Source organism: Emydura macquarii, unplaced genomic scaffold (genome assembly GCF_026122565.2).
Source record: "Emydura macquarii macquarii isolate MOO-44397 ecotype Brisbane River unplaced genomic scaffold, CSIRO-AGI_Emac_v2 contig_2205, whole genome shotgun sequence".
NCBI lineage: Eukaryota > Metazoa > Chordata > Testudines > Chelidae > Emydura > Emydura macquarii.
In genome coordinates, this window is record NW_027132342.1 from 18,673,146 (window position 1) to 18,696,670 (window position 23,525).

At 43.8% G+C, this 23,525-nt stretch overlaps 1 protein-coding gene across 4 annotated transcripts in view; it reads left to right on the forward strand.

The window, feature by feature from the left end:
* Positions 1-1,495: 1,495 nt before the first annotated feature.
* The window catches only part of ZC3H7B (zinc finger CCCH-type containing 7B), a 56,034-nt gene continuing 34,004 nt past the window's right edge, over positions 1,496-23,525 (forward strand). For 2 of the 4 annotated variants that reach the window (XM_067559570.1, XM_067559572.1), the window contains exons 1-7: positions 1,496-1,667; positions 8,732-8,792; positions 11,101-11,134; positions 11,627-11,824; positions 16,533-16,691; positions 20,884-20,964; positions 22,396-22,455. In XM_067559570.1, coding sequence (XP_067415671.1) covers positions 8,740-8,792; positions 11,101-11,134; positions 11,627-11,824; positions 16,533-16,691; positions 20,884-20,964; positions 22,396-22,455 — 585 coding nt within the window. In that variant the 5' untranslated portion in view covers positions 1,496-1,667; positions 8,732-8,739. The remainder of the gene's footprint in view (positions 1,668-8,731; positions 8,793-11,100; positions 11,135-11,626; positions 11,825-16,532; positions 16,692-20,883; positions 20,965-22,395; positions 22,456-23,525) is intronic. The other 2 variants (XM_067559571.1, XM_067559573.1) reach the window with 1 other exon arrangement.

Consider the following 23,525-nt stretch of genomic DNA (forward strand, 5'->3'; position numbering starts at 1 on the left):
GCAGTAGGTTGTTTTCATCCATAGCCCTCTGTGCAATTTTAAGGGCGATGGCATCTTGTCAAAGTTTTGGGGGAGCTATATTAGCCAACATATAAATTAGATATGAATGTGTGGCTAAGGCAACCACTAATGCTATAGGTGGCTGTGTTCAGCTCCGAATCAACAAGATATGTATGCTGACTTCTGCCCCAAACTGCTGCACAATATTCCGCTGGAGCAAATACCAGCACCAAGACTGAGGTTCATAAAATATTTGCTTCTGCTCCCCAGGAGTTCCTGCTAGCTTCTGGGTCAAGACAGTGTAGATCATTGTGTTCTAGGTAGAAAAGGTATTAGAGAACGTGGTCCAGTTTGCCTCCTAAATAAGTGAAAACTGGCTGGAAAATGAGTGGACCGTCCACAACACAGACTGTAAGGGATTGATTAGCCAGGCAATTGTTCAGATGGAAGGTTGTGGCCACTGTCTTAGATTCAACATCAGTCTCCCGAGAAGCAGGTGATGAGTTGGGATTACTACTCCTGACTGGCTAAGAACTGTGCACAGCCTATTAGTGTTGTCACCCTGCCTCCTTAACTCCCACCCTGTCCCTCTTGTTCTCTCATCCTTCTGTTATATCTTGTCTTTTCTGAATTGGTCAGAAAAGAATCAACTGCCGCTAAACAATATCATTGAGGGGGGAAAACTCAGTGATGTTAGATTAAGCCCCCATCCTGGAACTGGATCCAAATGGAGTCCCACTGAAAAAAGTGATGGTCATCGTGGATGCAAGGTTCAGCCTGCATGGAGATTTATGTGAGAACAGGGCCTAAACTGGAAATATGTGTGGATTTGAAAAAGCAGCAAAAATTATTTCACAGCTGATATTTCTAGCAACAGACAATCACTCCCTGCCAGAAGCCAGCTGGAAGTTTGAAAATAACTGAAATTGGATATGTTGCTTGTGTCTTTTGTACTAAAATAAAGAGTTTAAGAGTGTAGTGTAAAGAACAATCCCACAGCAGTGTGGGATGGACTAGGTAATTGTCATCTCTAATTTCCATGCCTCCAGTCCTGAAAACCATTTATGCACCTGCAGTATCTTAACTTCATGCATGTGAGAGTTCCAATGCACATTGATAGATGATGATGGTCCTTTTAGGTGGCATAGTCCCACTGATTAATTCAATGTGACACCTTATTTGCATGAAGTTACTCAAGTGTGTAGTGCAGGTTCCAGGCCTGTTGTTATACATGTATTTACTAAAGAGATCAGTAAAAACTACTGAAATCATTGATCAAAATAATATCAGCCATAACAAACACTGTGACAATTTGGCAGCAAGACAATTATTTTGGTAATAAAATAACCGATTTTCAACGACATGAGAGTAGAATCTATTTCGGAGGAACCGGTTGCCTCTAGGACCTAGAGGAAGCTCAGGGAAGCTGCTGGTGTATGAGGGAGAGGAGACAGAGACCTGGAAATGAAAGTAAAGAGACCAGGAGGCACATGGAGGGAGCTGCAGGGGCAGCAGATCCGGAAGCAGAATGCTTCCCTCTGTAATTAAATAGCATTTACTATTATTATTACTAATAGTAATAATATTCTAATAATATCTCTAGTAATATAATATCATTTATCAAGGAAAGTTATACATAGTGTGAGTGGGGGAAAACCCAAACAGAGGTGAGTCCTTTATTATTTTTTTGGATTTTTTCCTACTAAGTCTAGATATAAAAGGGACAGGTCTGAGAAACAGGAAGAAAAGCTAAATATTGTTTACACTAGCAAAAGCCCCCTTTTCTAATAGTAGCTGAATAGAGGAAATGTTTTGCAGTAGCAAAAAACAAGTAGAGAAAATGATTTGTTTTCGAGGCCATCTCCCACCAAAAATTTGGGGCTTGCTTGAAATAATTGTGAAAAATCCTAATCCTATCCCTTGAAAAAATGAAATAGGAATTTAAAAGTTACTAGCAAGCTAAAAAAGCCCCTAGGGTTAATGTGAACACTGGGCATTAATTGTTTTCATGTCTGTGTGGTTTTAAGATTTCAAAGCTCTATCCTGCTGTGTGTTTTGCCTGCATTTTTCCCTTTTGTGGGTATAAACCCCATGAAACAGCAAATAAATCCTTGTTAAATAGCTTTTCAGATGTACATTCCTCAGAGGGTTGGAAAGTTCATCAAATAAGAAAGATTGTTTTGATTCTTTTTGTGATTTCTGGGTGAAGATTTTTAAGCTTTTTTTGTTTTTTTTTAAAGTAGTCTCCCAAAACTTGGAAATATGTGATTTTTGTAGAATTTTTCAGGGTGTTATTTTTTAGGGAGGGGGCTTGGTAATTAATATTTGCAGTGAGAGAAACCTCCCCGCTATAGAGAGAGCTGACTTTGGGGTGATCAACATCCAGAAGACTAGGCGGGAGACGTTTGTAGCTGCCAAAGGAAGGCGGCGCTGCCTTATCGCATGTTCCCGCCCGAGATGCTTCTGCCGCCCGCTGCTTCCGCCAAGCGAGCTCGGGGATCGGAGGCCTGTGGCTGGTGGGGGAGGGGAGGGAGCCCGAGATGCGGGTGGAGGAGGAGATGACTTCGTTCCTGGGAGATCAAATCAGGATATTTTGCTGCTAGGGCCCTCAGTGAGGCAGGAGAGCGACACCGCCCTGAGGCGCGGGGAGAAGGGCCGGAGAGCCTGGAATACAAAGACGTGTCTGGGGAAAAAAAACTCTGCCCTTTTGGGTGCCAGTTGCATTGAAATGCCACCCACTCAAGAGATGCACAGACCCACCGACTGGGAGAAACGCAGGCAGCCCAGAGCAGATGGGAACCTGCTATAACGTGTGGCAAGGCCTGAGCATGAGGGTGTGGGCAATGGGGTGGCCTGGGCCATGGGGATCCCCAAGGCTTTGAGCACTGGCTGTCCAGTAGTGTGTCTAAATGGTATCATTGTTTGTGCTTTTAAATACGGGCGGGAGGATGCTCAGGTATTCTGCGGCCAGGAGTGGCCATATAAGTACCCCATATTTATTTCAAAGAGGTTGTAACAATGATGCTATTTTGCTGGATGCTACTGATGACCTCAGTAGTTTGTGGCATTTCTAGTGGGCATGGTGTGAGGGAGGGAAGGGGGTTGGAGGGGTGGTAGGGTGAGAGGGTGGCCAGGCATATAGGATGGGGCGTGTTAGAAGGGATGGGAGTTAGTCAGACATGGAGAGTGGGGCATGGGATCAGGTGGTTAGGTTTACAGGGTGGATGTGGGGAGTTATCAAGCATGGGCTGTTGTGGAGGGGGAATGGGGAAGAATTCAAGCACATGAAGTGGAGGATGATCAAATGTGCAGGGCAGGTCAGAGCTCTTAGGTGTACTGGATTATGCAAAATGTTCTGCATTTGAATTGAAGTAGGATATCTGTTTTGCTGCACCGAATCAGGTACAGTTCTGCAGATTAGTGACTCCTTATCTAAATACCTTGTGCCTACTGAAAGCTTGGAGTGAGAAGCCCATGAGTTCTGGTCTCACCTCTATTGACTACCATTTATATTTCAATACATTTATATCCCATATTAGTGAGCAAAGCATTGTAACCAAACCCTGGAATACACTCAAGTATTAGCCTTCTCAATCCCCATTTTTCAAATAAATTAACAGAAACTTTGCACAGACAGAGTTGGGAATAAAAACAAGGTCTCTAATATGGCAGACTGAAGTCTTTTTCACTGAGCAATACTGCCTTTCAGACTGAATGGGCCAAAATCTATGTGCTTTGGTTGTCCTGTCTAACCACAAGACCACAATTGCCTCCCAGAGCCAGAAGTCAGGTAAATATAATAGTTTGTAACCCTTTGGCAAAATATATGTAAAATCCCCTCTAGTGGTTAGTCCATACAGATGGTGATAGTTAACCTCTGACTCAAGTGGTAGAGCTCTGTGCAAGCCATGTGAAGGCCTAGGGTTCAAACCTTGCTGATGACTTATTGGGGGTGGATATTGTATTGTTGCATGTGTTTTCAATTTTTCTTTTAAAAAAATTAGCTTATTTAATTTAAGATGGTGAGAACACAATCTTTAAAACAGGTTTTATAATTAAAAACAGTTATCTGTCACTTATGGTATGACATGCCACAAAATCCAAGTGCTCCACACATTTGGATTGCTGGAGTTCCACATTAGCAGGTTTGAAGTTTATGAGGTATAGGATGGGACATGGGAGAGGAGGACTGCGGAGTTGTCAGGCTCACAAGATAAATAATGACAGAGATGGGGAAGTGGTCAGATTTGCAGAGTGGGGTTTGGCAGAGAGGGATGGGGGAGTAGTCAAATGTGGAATAGGGGATAAAGAGAGGAGGGGAGTGGTCAGGCAGGCAGGTCACAACAATTGTGGAGAGAGAATAGGAGAGTAGTCTGCCTTGTGGGGCACAGCACAGTGGAAGGTGATGGGGATCCTCATTCAGTAGAGGAAGATGGCATGTCTGAGATATACAAAGGAGTGGGTAGGATTGCAGGATAGTGGAACATGGACTGGTCTTGAATGCGGGGTTATATAAAGCAGAGGTGGAGGATGATGAAAAGGAGTGGGTGGGCTTAACGGCAAAGGAAAGTGGTCAGAGTTAGCGGTGGAGGAGGTTGGTTAGCCATGCAGGGCAGGAGGGGTGTAATTAGGCATGAGGAGCACAGAAGGGCCAATGAAAGGGCTGGCTATGCCTGGGGTGCAGAGAAGCAAGAGGAGCTCTCAGGCACAGAGGGTGATGCAGAGGAGTGTAAACAGTATGCAGGGTTCAGCAGGAGATAGTGGCCTTTTATGTGGGGTGATGCAGTAAGGATCAATGGTCAGCTACAAGGGTCACACGGGTATATTAGGTGGGTGAGTCATCGAAGTGGGGAGCTCTGGAGGGAAGGCATGGTGGGGTATGGCAAGAGCATAGGGGGCTGGTTAGACCAGTGGGGGAAGCAGGATTGGTGAAAAGGGGGAGAAATCTGAAATGAGCTCCAGGGTATAAGGGGAGCTGGATGAGTCTGGGGGATCAGAGAAGAGTTATGGAAACTTTTCCCCACAAAGTCAGTGGCTCCAACCAGGCCTCTGGTCAGTAATAACTAAGGGTAAAGATTTGTTTTTGACTTGTTGCCACTAGTTTTGCAATGACCTGCCAATGTTTGATTGCTCTCACCATGGCCCCGGTGACCTCCTTCTACCCAAGTCTATGGACCCCTGCTTTATTTTCATATCCTCTCTTTTATCTGATATGGCCAGTAACTCTCTCTTCATCTACATTCTGTCCTCTTTGGATTTTTTGATTCTGTGTTCTCTTGCCTTTCCAGCCTCTCTCATTGCTACTTCAGTGTCTTTGGTGGTGGCTTCTCCACCTACCCTCCCTCTTTTTGTCATGTCCCTGAAGGTTCTGTCCTTAGGTCCTTCTTTACTTCATCCTTGGGTGACTGACCTTATTCTTTCTCATTGCTTCAACTACCATCTCTATGCTGACCATTCCTAAATCTACCTTTCCCCCACCTTTGTTCTGTCTCACCTCTGACTGCCTCTCCAGTATTTCATCCTAGATGTCCTAACATCAAATCAAACTCTTTGGTCACAACTCAAGTCCATATCCTCCCCACTCCAAGCCTTCCATTCTCTATCACTATTGATCATTGCAGTCTCAGCCTCACAATTTCATTTACATTTATCTCCCCTCTCTCTCTTGCCCTACATCCAGGTTGTTGATATATCCTACTGGTTCTTCTATTACAGCATTTCTGATATCAGTCCATTCTCCTCCATCCCTTCTGCTAAAAGCACTTGTCTGTACATTGGTAATCTCTTGCCTCATTTATTGCAGCATCCTCCTCTCTGCCATCCTTGGTTTTTTCCTCCATTCCATCCAAAATGCCGCTGCTAAAATAGTCTTTTCCACCTGTTGCTCAGGCCATGCCACCCTTTGAATGCGTCCTGTGGCTTCCCATCACCTGAGGAAGGTAAAGGCTTCCCAACCTCATATTCAGGGTTGTTGTCCAGCTCTGCACCTGCCTGCATTTCTTCCTACTCTCCCTCTGGCTCCTTTTATTCTGCCCAAACCTCCTGTTTCACTGCTCCCTTTGTAGCCATCTCCAACTCTAACTTTCATACCTTCTTCCACTTTCCCCTGGAAAAGACTTCTCATTTGCATCAGGCCTATTCTCTCTCCTCATCCAGATCCCTTATAAAGCTGTCCTTCTTCCACAGACCCTATTAAAGAGAATCCAAAGAGATTTAAATTATCTGCCCCACTTTACCCTCTGATCTCTGGTGTGTTGTGTATCTGAGCGCTAGTGTCTATCTGGTTTTACATGGAAAAGCTCCTTGGAGTAGGGGCCGTGACTTTCTCTAAATTTTGTACAATGCAGAGCATGGTGAGGGGGCTACAATAAATGATAATGTTTGGATTCTGCTGCCATTTCCTGCCTAGACATCAAGGGCTTTAACCTGTTCTGGCTTTAATATAAAGAACACTTTTTAAATGGGTGGAAATTATGTAAATAAGAACTAGGCCATATCTCTTGGATGTTTTGATGTGGAGTCGGAGGGTGATTGATTTTTTTCCACAACTTTTTTAGTGGCAATCTTAGCCTGGGAGCATAAATAATGCCATGAAGAATATAGTGGCTTGAATTCCACCTTACTTCCCTGTTTCTGCTCTCATTCTGTTTATCTGCCCCACCCCCAGGTTAAACATCTTTCATGAACATGGCTTCTCTATGTCACTGTGGATCTGTTGGTTTCAACAGGTTTCTCCTGCCACAGAATGTGGTCTCAGAATTCCAGGGAGCTTGCCATCTCTTGCTGCTATTCCTGTGCTCTTGCTAAGATAGCAGTGCAGGTGTGGACAATGGGCTATTCCCGGTTTTGCACCAAAGCTGCAGCAGATGAACAACACAAATGTAACTGTTTGAATCTAATCCATTTCAGTTGAGAACAGTGCCTTCTAGATCTCACTCTCCACAAATCTAAGGTGGGGGGAAAATTGGCCCCTTTGTAAGGTTAACTTGTTTGCAGTCATAGAGTCATGGAAAATAGAGGTGAAGCAGTATGGATGACCTACCTGATCTTTTTCCATCCCTGGCCAATGCAGGATTGTTCTCTACAATAGCTTCTGCCCATTCCATATTAAGTGATGGGGCTTTCACCACTTTCCTTAGGAGAATATTCCATAGTCTAACAGGTCTCTCTGTTAGAAAATATTTTCTGATAGTCAGCTTGAAATTATCTTTGCCCAGTTTCATCCCAGTAATCTTACTTGTATCACACTAATTAATTCCTCACCTTCCGTGGTGCTTACATCTCTCAAAGACTTGTAGACAATTTACCTATATCCCCATGGTATCAGACCCTCATATCTTACACCAGGTTCAAATCTCACCCAGGTAAGTAGTGATCAAAGTTACTTACCATCTGATGGCTGCTTGGTAGCCTACATTAAATCAGTTAGTGGGGGGAAAGGTCTCAGTTAATTTTCTAGTGAACAACTACCATCACAATTGTCACTAATTGGTGTAGTAAGTATAAGACCTAAGTGATGTAGTCATAAGGCCTGTAAAACAGGCTAAAGCCTAAGTGGAAAAAGCCGAGTGAACAGGAGTATAAGGGGAAAAAAACAAGTTAACTGAAACTGGCACAGGAAAGTGCTGATATCGCAAGCATATACATTGCCAAAATATTACTAAAATGCAAATTATGTAGCAGGTGCAGGAGGCACCAAGATACCAAACAGAACTAACTCCCTAAAATGACACTTTGATGAATAGAAATGACTAAAAGGTGATAAATGGAGTTGTTTTGCCCAAATCAGCCAATTAATGGAAAAAGGTGGTATTAGACTACGTCAAGAGGGTGGCAACTACCTATGTTAAAGGGGGCAGAACTAAATTATATGTAACAATATATAAAAGAGGGTGTCAGAGGGAACAGCATAGTCCAGTCTAGGGGATAACGGAAAGTCCCGCCGTTGGTCCGTGGCCATTGTAACGCCGCCTATAAGAAACTGACCCAGAGATACTCTGTAGGTCACTTCTCTTTGTGCCGCACGCAATAAACTTGGCCTGGGTGCCTTCTTTGCTCAGCTAATCTGTGGTCATGTCGATTCATTCGATCATGAGAGCCATCTCGGATTCCTAATCAGAGCTGGGACAGCATCTGCACAGGGACACACGCACACAGCCTACACTGATAAACACCAGTGGCCAACACACCGTACCACAATTGGCTTTCTTGCTGGCCACTGGCATACTGTGACATTTGTCAGGCATGCATTTCTACACTTGCATGCAAAATTGCATCCTTGCTGTGGCATGACCTCGCATGCTGTGGTCATGCTGTGCAGAGGATGGCATTTTGTTGTTCGGAATGGCATCCTCCCTGTGTGTTTGGACACTGGACGGAATCATCTCACAGGTACAGCTGGTCATAGAGCATGCAGTGCATGCATTGCATACACAGATGGCATGCTATTGTTGTTGGCAATCTAAGCAGAGAGCTTGGGCTGAATGGGCCAGCACAAATGAATTCCTCTTTATCCCATTGGGTAGTCCCCTAAAATCAGCATTGTGGCATGTTGGAAGGGGACGATGCACAGGTAGCGGGTTCGCACTGCTGTTGGTAAATAAAATATTTTGGTGTCTAGGGCAGTCAATCTGGAACATTTTGCTAGTGCTATATTCACTAAAATAAATACTTCACTGCTACTTCGATAGTAAGATCTGTAATAACTGGCTTTGTATTTTTCTCTCTGCAGAGGCTATAATGGAGAGGCAGAAAAGGAAAGAGGAAATTGAGAAGGGACTTCAATTCATTCAGTAAGTGAGTGGGTTCACTGCTATTTTCTTTTGACTTTGAAGATAGTTATTTCTACTTATACCATTGGTTGCAAGGATTGACATTTCTTGTCATTCTATTCACTGGTCCAGGGCTGATGCTTGGAAAGGACTTGAGAACATTTGTTCTGATCCTTCCAAGAGTTGCTAGCCCTGCAAGATCCAAACTTAAAATCACATCATTCCAATTGCCTTCTTGTTTTTGCCCACTACTTCATTCCAATGAGATCTTAATAGCCAGTGTAGTAGTAATAATAACAGTAAAAGTCGACACTTCTTCAGTGCCTTCCATCTGAAGATTTCAAAGTACTGGACAAGCATTGATAATTTAAGCCTTTCACTACCTCTGTGAGGTAGGTAAGTAGAATTATCTCCATTTGAGAGAGGGGGAAACCAAGGCACAAGAGGTGAAGTAACTGCCAAACAGAACCCAGGTCCTCTAACTGCCAGTCCTGTAATTTAATTTCCAGACCATCCTTCTGTGAAAGTGTGGACTGCTAAAGTTGTTATGAGTGTTTGTATAGAGTTTGGAAGCTAGGCGTCTAAGCTGCTTTCACATGGAATACAGCTTTGTTTTCTTTCTCCAACAATTGAGTTAGCAAATGCTGTAAACTCAGGTCAGAAATCCAGTGTGTGTGTGACAGAAGCAAGGTGGTAATGAGAATTGTGATTTTTTTAAAAAGACCAGTTTTGTGACCTAGAATGGCTACAGCAGAACGTAGTAGGTTAATAGAAAGCTGAGAAGGCTTGTTCTCCAATAGCATATAACATGTATTTGTACCTCTGATGGATCAATTTGTGAGATATAGGACTTTAAAACCATTGCTCGTTCCTTGGCCTCACAGTGCTATTTTGGCATAAGTCCAAGACTGAGTATGTGGGACTAATAATACTTACCTACTTCACAGGGGAAGTAGTGAGGCTTAATTTGTTCATATTTCTAAAGTGCATTGAGATCCTCATGTGGAAAGTACTGTAGAAATGAGAAGTAGTATTCATGTATAGCATGTCCTGCACATTGGAGCAGTATTGGTTTCATTTAGTGGCTTGGTTTGAGGGGTCTCTGTGGAGGAGGTCTTTCAAATTTTAGCGGCCTGATGATCCCCCCTCCTTTCTCTCCTCCCCCCCCCACTTTACTTATGAAGTCCATGAAAATTCTTCTAGGTGATTTTTAAGAAGCAATGCTGATGAGATCTAGAAGAGAATCCGAAGTATCTGGCCAATGAGATGTTTGTGATGTAGTGTTCCAAGGGTGGGCAGGGTCTAGAAAGTTATGGAAAAATAAAGGGCTTTCTTGGGGGCTTGGCATTCTCTTCCCTGAAGGAAAGAAACACTTTGTGGATCTGGGCTTTGGTGCATTAATCAAGGGGAGGGAAAATGGTGTGTCTTGTGGTGGTTACACAAAAGACATTTTATTGAAGGTGACTGGACAACCTAAGGGATTGGGTTTGGGATATGGAGTCTTTCACCTCTGGATCACTTGTTCTAGTCTGGCCCCATCTTGAAAGTGACCAAAAGTCATTACTATCAGACTGTTCTTTGGTGGTCTTACGAAATGGCATGGTCTCATTCCTGTTGTGGGACATGTGTTCTCACCATAATAGCCACCAGCACTACTGGCCCCCTGGTTGGTGATTTCAGCAGAAGAGGCAAGGATTTGATGGCCTATGGAGCCTGAACTCCTCTCTTTTCTGAGAAGTGCTCCCTCCAGGGGAGGCTTTAAACCTTTTGGCAGGGGAAAGTTTGAAAGAAGCTTGCTGTGCTCTGGGCCTTACTTGTTCTGAGGCTAAATAGTGGAATTTTGTGTTCTGGCACTGCCAATCCAACATCTTTCACTGGTGCTAAATTTTCTTAAAAATTGATCTTGTTTTATGAAAAACATTTTATCATGACAATATCTGTTCTGATCACAGATTGAAACCTAGTTGCCTGAATGCAACTCCCAGAGCAGCTGGTTTGCACAGGGAATTACCATGAAAATGCAGGATTCCACCAGTCTCTTAAATTAGTCAGATTGTAAGCTCTTTGTGGCTGTGACCATCCTTTATTGTGTGTGTCCAGTGCCTGGCTCGGTGGGGCACTGATTTCTAATTGGGACCTGTTGGCACAACAGCAATACAAGTAATCAATAGTAAATGTGGAATAAAATGCGTAAATAAATCAATAGTAAATGTGGAGTAAAATGCATAATGAGATCCATAACAGCCAGAAAGACTGCATGTTTAGCTGAGAGAGTTGCAGATGCTTGTACACACCCATGTTTCATGAAACCTTCCTTTTCTCTCCTCAGGTCCACATTACCCCTAAGACAAGAAGATTATGAGGTAATTTTTGAAGGCATTTGAAACCACATAATGATGGCTTTTGGTCAACACATCTTGCCCTCTTGCACAGATGTTATAAATTAGTTTCCTTGTGGTTGAGAGCAAAGAGGAGCTAGTTATGTGGGAGGGTGGTCTAGTGCCATTTGTCTACAGTAGAAGGTCTTTAATGGGAAGAATACTGGGAGGAGTTAACCTCTATGAGATGGGGAATTTGGGATGAAGGCACTTAGCCTTAGGAGGGAAGGAGATTTGGCTGAATTAGCCCCCAACCCCACCCAGGAGACAGGGATGGAGTTTTAGGATGGGGAATTAATTTCTCGTCAGGAGGACTTTACTTGAGGGGACACATGAGGATGAATAGGAGGTTGGGAAACCCCTCATAATTTATGGACATGTTATACAGGAGGTCAGAGTAGATGATCACAGTGACCTGTTTGGCCATGGAATCTATGAATCTCCACTCCACTCTGTTTATATTCTCTTTCTCCCCAGGCCTTTTTGCAGAAGCTGGTGCGGAACCTTTTTGCAGAGGGGAATGACCTGTTCCGGGAAAAGGACTTCAAGCTGGCATTGGTGCAGTACGTAGAAGGGCTGAATGTGGCAGATTATGCAGCCTCAGATGAGGTGACCATCCCAGTGGAGCTATTATGCAAGCTGCATGTCAACCAGGCTGCTTGCTACTTTGCAATGGTGAGCACCTACCGGAGCCATTCCCAAAAGCTAGGCAAAAAACATCAAGAAGTGGGGAAATCAGATGGATGGCCATGCGTGGGGGGGGGGGGGTGTTGTACTGATCTTGTCCACTCCTTCCTCTCTCCAGCATGGGATGAGGAATGCAGAAAACACTGGTCTCACAAGATACAGACAGAAGATGTGAGGAATGGAAGGGCTGCAGGTCTTGAGAATGCACTCATACAGGCAAAGTGCTGGGGAAGAAGTTCATGTTCTGTGGAGTTCTGAGCTATAAAGGGCCAGTTCCTCCATATATCCCAAGATGATAATGCAGTCTTGTGAGCATTGCTCTGTAAATTATCCTCTTTCCCCTGTGGTTGAGAAAATACCTTTAATCTAGATCTGGAATGAAGGTGGGGTGGGGAGTTCCATGGAAAATTTTGAATTTGAAATATTTCAAGCAAAAACTGAAATATGTTGAATCTGAAATGCTGCTGTAGTGCCTCATGGGAGCTGTAGTTCAGGGGCCTAATTCTCTGTACGCCAGGTTTCCTGGTCAGACTACATCTCCTATGATGCACCACAGTCTCCCCCCATGGTAAGTGGAGGTGGTGCATCATGGTGATCTCGGGACCACAGTGTATCATGAAAGATGAAGTCTGGCTGGGAAGCACAGCCTATAGAGGAATATAGGAGAATGAGGCACCCAAACCACAACTTCCATGAGTCATTTCAGAATCAAAATATTTCATTTTTTGTATGAAAAACAAAAATATATTGGTTTTCAAATGTTCATATTTTCAATGGGAAAAAATTAGAATTTTCTGTGGAAATAGGATATTTTACAAAAGTTCTGTTTAGTGAAAACCTAATATTCTGTCAACATCCACACACACACACACACACACACACACACACACACACACACACACACACACACACACACACACACACACACACACACACACACACACACACACACACACACACACACCCAAAATTCTGATGATGAATTTTCTAACCATAATTTCATAAGTCTCTGAGCAAAGTGAGACCTAGGTCCCATCCTGGTGAAACTGCTGGCGTCCATTGTAACTCCTCCTCCTAAAGACAGATTTAATAAAACATTACATGTCAAGAGAAGGGTTATCAACTGCAGTGTATCTGGAGATAAGCTGAAAAATGATGGCAGTTGTGGGGAAATTTTCCCTTCTCATCCTCTGGCTATGGGGCCGTCTTCTTTTGAAGCATCAGCCACTGTTGGAGATAAGATCTTGAACTAAATAGGCCAGTGGTCAAAGCTGGTATGGTAAGAGAAAGGATGATGGATTGGGTGAACTATTTGTTTGAGCTGGTATGGCAGGATATTGTACTAGATGGACCAGAGCTATTACTTGGCATGGTAGTATATTCTATATTGCAGTCTCGCTGTTTTTAAACTTTTCCCTCCCAGAATCCCCATGTGGTCATACCAGATACTTTCCAGAGGCTTCAGTCAGCCAGTAGGATTTCTTCCTTTCATATGCCCGTTTCAAAGTTGTTATAGGTGGGGCTGGTAGGCTCCACCTATTATTATGGTTGCTTGACACATCCCATTATAATATCCTGTTTTCAGTTGCTTATAATTTTGCCAAACTTTAACCATTTAGGCTGAAATTCTCCACACTGGGCATCTGCCTCAGGCTGAATGTTTTGAGAAAATTTCAGCCAAAACAGTTCAGTTGTTTCCAAGAACAAGGTGAGGGGGAAAATGATGTTTTGCCCATGTTAAAAATTTCTGTCAAACTTTTCTTTGAGATGCTCTTGCTCCTCCATGCTTTGTAGAGGCGACTTAAATTTGGCTCTGAGGTGGCCTTCGTGACAGGGCGGTGTCTTTGCCATTCCTAGGAAATCCACTCCAGTTTGGCCCAGTTTTTAAGCCTTTGAAAAATTCGACGTTTGTACATGTCCAACCAAGACTTGCTAAATATTTGTAGCAAAATTCCCCAAGATTCTGTCTGCACTGAGCATGGTCCAGCCTGGGACTGAGCAGTATTTTATCTGCAGTTGCTGCTCCCTGATGCTATGGGCCAGTCTGGAGCCAGGCACTGAAGCAGAGAGCATCTCTCCCATGTGCTGCTCTCAGTGACCCACTCCTGCTGGGCCCATGCAGTGTGGCAGAAGCAGCTGACTGATTTGAATACAGGAGGGATAAGAGCCAGACCTGGGGTGGGGAAGGGAGAGTAGATTGGGACAAGGAGTCTGGTGGGAGGGAGACTGGGACTGCAGGTGGCTGAGGTGGGGTGGGAGAAAGAAACTGGGAGTGGAAATTGGGATAGAGGGAGACTGGTACTGACTGTGCAAGTAGAATGGAACTGTGAATTAATGGGGTGGGGGGAAATAGGTGTGGGGGAGGAAAGGAGACAGATTTGACAAGGAGCTGAAGTGCAATGGGAGAACTGGGACTGGCTGGGTAAAGAGACTGGCACAAGAAGCTAGTGGGGATAATGCTGTGATTAGACTAGGAACCTGGGGAGGGGGATTGGAGCTAGGGGCTGGTGAGGATGAAGAACACGAATGGGGATGACTGGAGGCAAAAGTCGGGGCAAGACAGATCAAATGAGCTTGGAGGAGGAACTGCTGCTGCCTTGGCAAAGAGACTAGGGACAGGGGTGGATCTGAGATTGGTTGAGCAGGGGTGGAGGGAGATTGGGAATTGGAGGTACTCAGGCAGGGAGTCTGGAGGGAAAGACTAGTACTGGCTGGGCAAGGAGATTGGTATGAGAAGCTCTAGGAGTGGAGACTGGGACTGGAGAGGTGTGTGGAGAGTGGGACTGGGATGAGGAACCAGGGGTGGGAAAGAGACAGGACTGGGGCAGGGATTGGCTGGAGGGCCCAGGGGCAGAAGGGGTTAAGCTTGAAGGAAATGGGCAGAAGAGTCTGTGCTTGCTAGATCATACCCTCCTCCAGAGCCTGAAATGGAACCTAGGATTCCTGAGTTTCAGTGTTCCTCTGCTGTCGGCAAATATCTGTGAAACCCACTGACTGTGTGTCTCATCTCCCTGGAGTTCTGGTCCACCAAGAGGCTGATAGCCTACTTCTGCTATCAGTTACTCCACTAGCTTAAGTGGCAGAGGTCACTGTGGTAAATCTAAAGGTTCTAACCCTGCTGATGACTCTTAGATGCCAAGACCAGAAGGGTCCCCAGTGATCATCCAGTCTGCCCTCCTGAATAACATAGGCCATAAAAATTCCCCAAAATAACTGTCTGAATTAGAGCATGTCTGTTTAAAAAAATATCAAATTATGATTTAAAAATTGTCAGTGATGGAGAATCCATGATCTTTGGTAAATTGTTCAGATAGTAATTACTCTCACCGTTAAAAATGTATTCTGTCAATATGATGCCACATGATATTGTCTTGATTTGCCTTTTTTAAACCTAGAAAATTACATACACACACACATTAAAAGAATGTTATTAAGGCTGTAAAATCAAGCATTCAAAAGTTAAGAAATGCCTGAATTATGGTTGTTTGTGTGACCTTAATTTGGCCCCCTTGTAGTATTACGGTGCAGTCTCTAGTTACATGTTCACATGCTATTTTTTTTCCAAGAACCCCTGCCTCATTCAGTGTGGATGGTGCGCAGCACAGAACAGGCAGTGTTTGCTGAATGAGTGGCTATTCAATATTTTGTTTTCTCCTCATTGGTCAGGGTGTCTCTCCAGATTTTATTGAATGCACGCTATTCAAACCCTGCTTTGAAGACAGTTATTACTTTCCTCAGAGGCTTTACTATGTCACTCATAAGTACAGCATCTGAGTGCTTCACAACCATTAATGAATTTATTCTCACAACATCCCCATGTAAGATGAGGGGGTGTTATCCCAGTTTTACAGATGCGGAATGGAACAGGCCCAGTGACTAACATCAAAAGTATCCACTAATTTTGGGTGCCCAGTTTGAGATACCTAAAACCTGATTTTTTCAGAATAGTCAGCATTATATAGCTCTTTAAATGTTCAGATCAGGGCTCCCACTGACTTCAGTTGCCGCTCAGCACATTTCCAAAACAGACTCCAGGGTCTCAAGTTGGGCACCAGAAAATGAAAAACAAATAAGTAGTGATCACCTGTGAAAGATTTTTGGTTTACGTGACTTGACCAGTGTCACATAGAAACTCTGTGGCAGAGGCGGGAATAGAATCCCATTATCCAGGGCAGCATTCACATGCCTTAACCATGAGACCATCCTTTCCCTTCCTGCAATCGCCTGCCTTTTTTACTACACAACTTCCAACTTCTGCAACACATAAGGCAGGGATCCTGGAAACAATAGGTCCCTTCACTACACAACCCTGATTCATCCTTAGAGCAGGGCCATCCTGTGCACTGAATGATGCATGGGTCCTGTGGAAAAAGTAGCACATGATCATGTAATTAAAGATTAATGCATACACAGAAGGGGCAGAATTAAGATCACACACACATCCTTAATTCTGGCATTTCCTAACTTTTGAGTGCTTGACTCTGCAACCTTTATGATGATCAAAATGTAGCTTGCTATGTGTGTAATTATATATAATCTCCAAATGCTTTTATATTTGTGGGTTTTGGTGACATAGTGTGTCCCCAGTGAACTGCAGTAAATGGTTGGAGAGATCTTTCAAGCAGGGAGAGAAGGGGGATTCCAGGATGTCACAGGCACTATTGACTTCTCAGGTGGTCTCTTTCCTCTCATGCAGGGCTTGTACGAGAAGGCACTAGAAGACAGTGAGAAGGCTTTGGTGCTTGACAAGGAGAACATCCGTGCCCTCTTCCGCAAAGCCCGCTCCTTAAATGAGCTGGGCAGGCACAAGGAAGCATATGAGTGTAATAGCCGCTGCCTGCTGTCCCTCCCGCATGTAAGTCCACCCAACCTCTGAGGCACTTTTCTGTCTTTCCTCCTCCATAATCTAGTGTGATGTGAATGTTGGTGATCGTGGAAGAGAGAAGCTGGCTGTTTTGTATGATATTCCCATTCCCAGTAATCACATCTCTTGGGGAGTGCAGACTCCATGTCCTTGTCAGTCCAAGTCATCTCTGCTGAGCCTGCCAATAAAAGGGCCACCTTATTCCAATTGTGATGCGGAAGCCTGCCCCAGGTGGAACTGAGCTGAGATCAACTCGCTTCATGCAGATATTGGAACAGCTGTCAGGCTTTCAGTCTCTACCAATCTAGGACAGATGGTAACAGGAGATATGGAAGAGAGAAACTGTGCCCTATTCCTGATGCCCGGAGCCCCAGTAGTGCCCCATAAGTATGTTTTAAATGATAAATGCCAATCTTTTTACCTACTAAGAGCTGAGATCAGTCCTTCAGGGTCAGTGCTTCTTGTGTGGGAGTGATGTCAGTGTTTGAAAGGGGCTTTAACATGGGTGTATTAACAGAAGTGCCATATCTGACAGTAACTGCTCTGCTTTATGTGGCAGTGGTGAGGCCACAGCTGGAGTATTGTGTCCAGTTCTGGGTACCAGACTTTAAGAAAGATGCGGACAAACTGGAGAAAGTCCAAAGGAGAGCAACAGAAATGATAAAAGTTGTAGAAAACCTGACCTATGAGAAAAGGTTAAAAAACTGGACATGTTTAGTCTTGAGAAAAGGAGACTGAGTGGGAACCTGATAACAATCTTCAAATATGTTAAGAGGGCTGTTATAAAGAGGATGGTGATCAATTGTTCTTGATGTCCTCTGAAGGTAGGACAGGATGTAATGGACTTCATCTGCAGCAAGGGAGATTTAGGTTAGATATAAAATTTTTCCTAACTATAAGGATTGTAAAGCTCTGGAGTGGGGATTCCATCCCTTGGAAGCCTATCACTGGTGATTTTTAAGAACAGGTTGGACAAAAATCTGTCCAGGATGGTCTAGGTTTACTTGGCCCTGCCTCGGTGCAGGGGGCTGGACTAGATCTCTTGAAGTCCCTTTCAGTCCTACATTTCTGTGATTCTGTAATGTTGCTTTGATTTCATAGATTTTAAGACTAGAAAGGAACCATTATGATCATCTAGTCTGACCTTCTGTATAACACAGGCCAGGGAACTTCACCCAGGAATTCCTGCATTACATAACTTCTATGTGAGCTATAGAATATCTGAAGACTTCAAGTGACTGGCTGAGTGGATTTGGTACCTGGTTCTGCTATTTACTGCTGCTGGCTTGTGGGGTTAATACGTTACCAGTATGATGAATATATTGATATTATTTGTATCACTGTAGCATCATGGATCAGGGCACTATTGTGCTAGGTCCTATGCACCTACTTAATGAAAAGATGATCCATCCCCCAAAGATCTTAACATCTAAATAATACCATTGTGCTGTGTTGTATAGCATTTAATGCTGCTGGGTGGTCCTCGTTGTTGTAATATTAAGGAACTGTTAGGGAATTTGGAATGGGTATTCTTTAAATTGTTTAAATAAATCATTAGATTCACTCTAGGCAGCATGGCAGAAATGGGTTGTTAAGAGAGACTTAAATGTGGACAGAGTAGGGGCCTTGTGCTATGGTCAGGGAGTTGGGGCCATGGGCAGGGGGCCCTGGAGTCATCTATGGGATAGACTGACAAATGAGGATGACAGGGGAAACACAAAGTTCAAGAAGGGAGGATAATTGCCTAGAGTTTTGAAGGCAATGATCTGAAGATTGAATTTGATATAATAGCTGATGGGCAGCTGGTAAAGGAATCTGAAGAGGGAAGAGACATAAACAGATTGATGACTAGAGGAGATAATTTCCGCAGCGGTATTTATGGACTGAAGGGGGCAGTGCGTGTGTTTAAAACATCAGAGAGGGGCATGTGGCAGTAGTCAAGGTGGGATGTAATGAGGGCCTGAATGGAGGTTTTTACTATAGAAAATGGAAAACAAAAGATGGATCTTGGAGCTGTTGAGGAGGAAGCAACAGCAAGATTTGGCTATGGCTTGAGTGTTTGTGGCAATAGAGAGGGAGGGTACAAAAGATACCCCAAATTGCAGGCCTGAGTGATAGTGTTGGTAGAGGTGGTGTGGTTGACAGAAATAAGGAGGGGAAAGTAGAGGAGGCTTGGGAGGAGAGAGAGGTTCAGTTTTGTCTACATAAATTTAACTGATGACGAGACATCCAAGAGGAGATGTCACAGACAGACTGGGAAGCGGAGTTGGACAGAAGGAAACAGGCCAGTAACCAGACAAGATGGTCCTTTGCTCTCCTTACTTTACATCCTGCCTCTGGGCCATGGACAGAGACCTGAGGAACCCCCATTGGGAGTGGGAGGGGGGGAGGTGGACCCACCAAAAGAGAAGCTGAGAGAATGGACAGAGATGTAGAAGGAGAACCAGGAGATAATAGTGTCTCGAAAACCCAGAGAAGATAAAAATTCATGAAGGGAAGAGTAATCAACAGTATCAAAAGTGGCATAGAGTTGGAAGAGTGGAGTGGAGGCCCTGAGGTTTGGCCCAGAAGAGGGCGTTGGAGATGCTAGCGAGAGCTCTTTCGGTAGAGAGGAAAGGTGGGGGCCAGTTTGGAAGGGATCCAAGACGGAGCTAGAGGAGAGGAAGTAATTGCATTGGGTTTCAGATTGTATTCAGTGAGTTCAGAGAAAGCAAGGATGGCGACAAGGCCGTAGTTGGAGAGGCAGGTCAGGTTGAAGGATGGTGTTCTAAAGAGAGGGGAAACCAGGGCATGCTAATATTGGGGCGGGGGAGCAGCCAGAGGCCAGGGAGAAGTTGGGAGGGAACGGGTGAGCACGGGTGGACAACATATACAAAGAGCCAGGCAGCAGTAGAATCACTGAGGCAGGTGGAGGGGTTAGTGGTGGAGAGAAGTCGGCAGACTTCAAAGTTGTTGAGGGAAAAGGTGTTTGAAGGGAATAAGGCAGGGGGCAAATCATAGAGGATTTAGTTGATTTTCCCTTTGAAGAAGTTAACAAAATACTTTGCAAGGAGGGAAGAAAGGATGGGCAGCAGTAGGCTGAAGGAGGGAGTCAGAGGGTGCAAATAAGTGATGGGGATTGTGGTTGTGGGACTCGGTGAGGGAGGAAACCTGGTTTTGTTTGGCCAGGGAGATGGCAGAGCTGAAGGAGGAAAGAACAAAACTGTAGTGGGGGATGCAGTGTGATCATGGGCCTTCCTTCAAAGGTGCCAAGTGACATGGGAGCAGGCGTGGATGCTGGGAGTGAACTAGTGCTGTGAGTTAATGGGGTGGACTTTAATGGGGAAGGGGGGCAGTGGTTGGCTGAGTTTGTTGTTGATTGTGTAGTTCCAGGAAGTAGTGTCTATGTGTTGTGTAAGTTGGAAACTTTTTTTAAAGACAGGAACTGAGAAAGTGAACGCGGACTGGACGTGGTGGGCGAAATCATTAGCAGAACTCAGGCTTGGTGTACACTGCTGGTGAAATTCGGTGGCAGTCGATGGGAGATACACTTCCAAATTTCTGTGTAGCGCAGCGTCCTCACTACGCTGCGCTGATGGGAAATGCCCTCCCATCGATGCAGTGTTAATCTTTTTGCGGGGGTGGATTCGTGCCGTTGACTTCCGGATCAGTTGAGCGGGGCTCCACTGCTGCTCAATCCATTCCACCGAATCGATTTGGTGGTGCCAACCGTGCCTCCATCAATGTAGACATACCTTCAGTGCAGCTGAGAATGGGACAGTCAAAGGTGGTTCTGAGCCAGTGTTCCCACCCAGATCCTGGGAGTTGAATGGGCCCTGGCGCAAGTTAGACTGCACCAGCTGGCGGTGACCCCCTAAGGGCCATTGTGCCAATGAGGATCATTAGCCCCGCGTTTGGAGACTTGATGCTTTACTGGAGAGAGGATGATGTCTGTCCATTTCTGCAGCTTTATATCTCTGCAGGGCTGAATTACTGATGTCTTAGATCTGCACGGCCTCCTCTGGAATGGAGTCGAGCAATTGGCTACCTTCCATTTCACATACCGATAAGAATACTACCATGTAATTCAGTCTGTGTAGCTGTAACTAATGGTCTGTTTGTTTCTGGTTGGTTTGTGTATCTGCAGGAAAATAAAACCACATGCTTTAAAATGACAATGTCCTATGAATTACATTTTCTCTAGGATGAGAGCGTTACTCAGCTTGGTCAGGAGCTCGCGCAGAAGCTGGGTTTAAGGGTTCGGAAAGCATATAAGAGGCCTCAGGTATGATTCTTTCTAGTCTGTCCCTTGGATTTCACAGAGTTTCTGTAAAGGCTACTTATTCTGACCAGCTGCATTCCCACTGGTATAGCCTTCAGCACCTCCTCTATTTCACTACTGGGAATGCCCCCACTCCCAGATCTGCCAGTCCTTCTTCAGTCCTGACCTGCAGCACCCCCACAGGTGTATTTGTGGCTTGCAGCCATAAGCATCTTGATTTGGTGCACAATCTCGTATCTCCCAAGCTAAACAGAATGGAACCAGGATGTTGTTTGAGGGGATATCTCTAAGGAAAACCCAAGTGCTGCAATAAATGGATATGATGGTTCAATATGAAGCATTCCTCTCTGTCAGTATTAAATATACGCCTCAGGATTGTGCTAGAGGGTGCTGAGCTACTGCTGGGACTGTCAGATAAGGCAAAACCACTTCTGGTTACTGAAGCGTGTATGACCTTTTTCTCCAGAATAGGAATGTTAGCCCCAATGTCCTGGCTGAATTCCAACTTGAGTGATTGACATTCTGTGTCCCTCAAATTCCTCTCTACAGTTTCATTTAGATGCAACATTCTTCTTTGGTGCCTGTTTCTCACTCTTGTGCAACGTTGCTGTGCAGCGCTAAGCAGCTAGCATATTCCAGCTCAGAAGTGGCTGTATTTCAGTGCCAAATGAAGTAGTAGTTGGTGAAGAACTTTTGGGTAAATGATGCTATATAAATGTAAGTTCGGAGTGCTTTGTAATGCAGAATAATAAGTGGTGTTGGATTAAAGGAAAATCCTCCACTTTCTAGATCTCTAAAAATGTTGTAATTATTGAATCTTGAGAGAAGAAAAACTTTCCCTGAAATACTTTTCACACTTACTCACTTCATTGGCTCTTTGCACCTTTCCCTCTACCTTGTTGCTCCACAGAGATGAGTCTAAACACTGTCTATGCAAGCAAAACAAAAAGATTCCCTCTTTTTAATTAATTGAAACATAGCGATTAGTAATTCAGTAGCACTTTGCTGCAGCTTGTTCTAGCTTCTGTTTTTCATTCCAGTATTTCATGCACTCCACAATTAATTTTTTAAATCACAAGGCTGAATGTGTCTGCACTGAGGTAGGTTCAAACTTATATTCTCATGATGCACCATTGCAATAGGGTGTTTTCACACCATGATATTGTATCAAATGTGCTTTTTGCACCAAAATGGCTGGACTGAATACTGCAAACTCCAGTCTTCTGGGGCAATCACCTGAATTTTGGGATGGTTGGTGTGCACTAAGGGAAAGCAGGAGGTCCTAATTTCTCTCCTTACGGTTTGTGCTTGTAGAGAATGCCTGATAGGGAAGTGTGCTGATGAATAGCAGTGGCTGACAATACAATCAGTTACTACCTACGTTGCAAGAGCTCAAAGAATCCCTGTGTCATGAAATCTCTCTCTTCCTTGCAGCAGGAATTGGAAACTTTCTCCCTACTCAGTAATGGCACATCAACCAGCTTAGAAAATCAGGTATAGTTCCTGTCACATTCTCAATGTCCGTATGTTTTGTTATATGAGAGTTTCTGTATTTTATTTCATGCAAGTTTATTACTATCTTTTAGGATTAAAAAACAGTGTTTATCTCTTTTTTCCCTTTTCAAGGAGCAATGTCAAGAAAATCATTTATTTTTTAAATATTTTCATTGCTGTGGTGCTGATAACATTATTAAAGCTGAATACATGTTTAATCTAAGTTGCTTTTCACTGTTAGTGGTGGTGTTTATTTCTTACATTTCACTCATCTAGACAGGATGACTTCACTTTCTGTTTCCGTTTCTTTCTGGTTCTGGTACAATTATAATATGTAAGAACTAGGAAGTGAAACATGAAGAAACATATACAATGAAACTAGACTGCAGGATTTCACTGCCCAGGCTGAGTGAAGTGTATAGATTTAAACATTGCTTCATTCTTTATTTACTGTTTGTATGACCATAGCACCAAGGAGCTCCAGTCATGGACCAGGACCCGATTATGTTAGGCGAAATACAAACACAGAATGAAAAATAATCCAATCACTGATTTCATTGCAGTTTTTTAAAGAGATTTAATTAAAACATTTCATTTTTTAAAAATTAGTTGACAATTTTAGGCTCCTAAATTTGGGGCCTACACTAGCACTGGTTTGACATTGTCCCTTTTTAAATGAACCAAAAAAACCCTTAAAATAAAAAGATTCTAGAGAAGCATAATTTGAAGTTTACATTCATGGGTGATTTGCCTTAATATCTTTCTGTCAATGAGAATCAGCCTTCGATCATTTCTTGTAGCCATCCGTAATCTTTTCCATTGAAAATTTTCCCTTTTATGAAAAACTAGAACACTGCAAAAACTGTAACTAACGGATGAAGCTGTAAATATGGAATCTCAAATATTTGTCTTGCTGATGTCTGTCATTTTAAACTGAAAGCAGGAAGAAAAATGTGTTTGCACCAATATTGCCAACTTCAAGAGATCAAAAATCACGAGTCAGACTCCCCAAAATCATGAGATTGCCCCCAGAAAATCATGGCATTTAAAAAAAAATTATATTGTGGGGT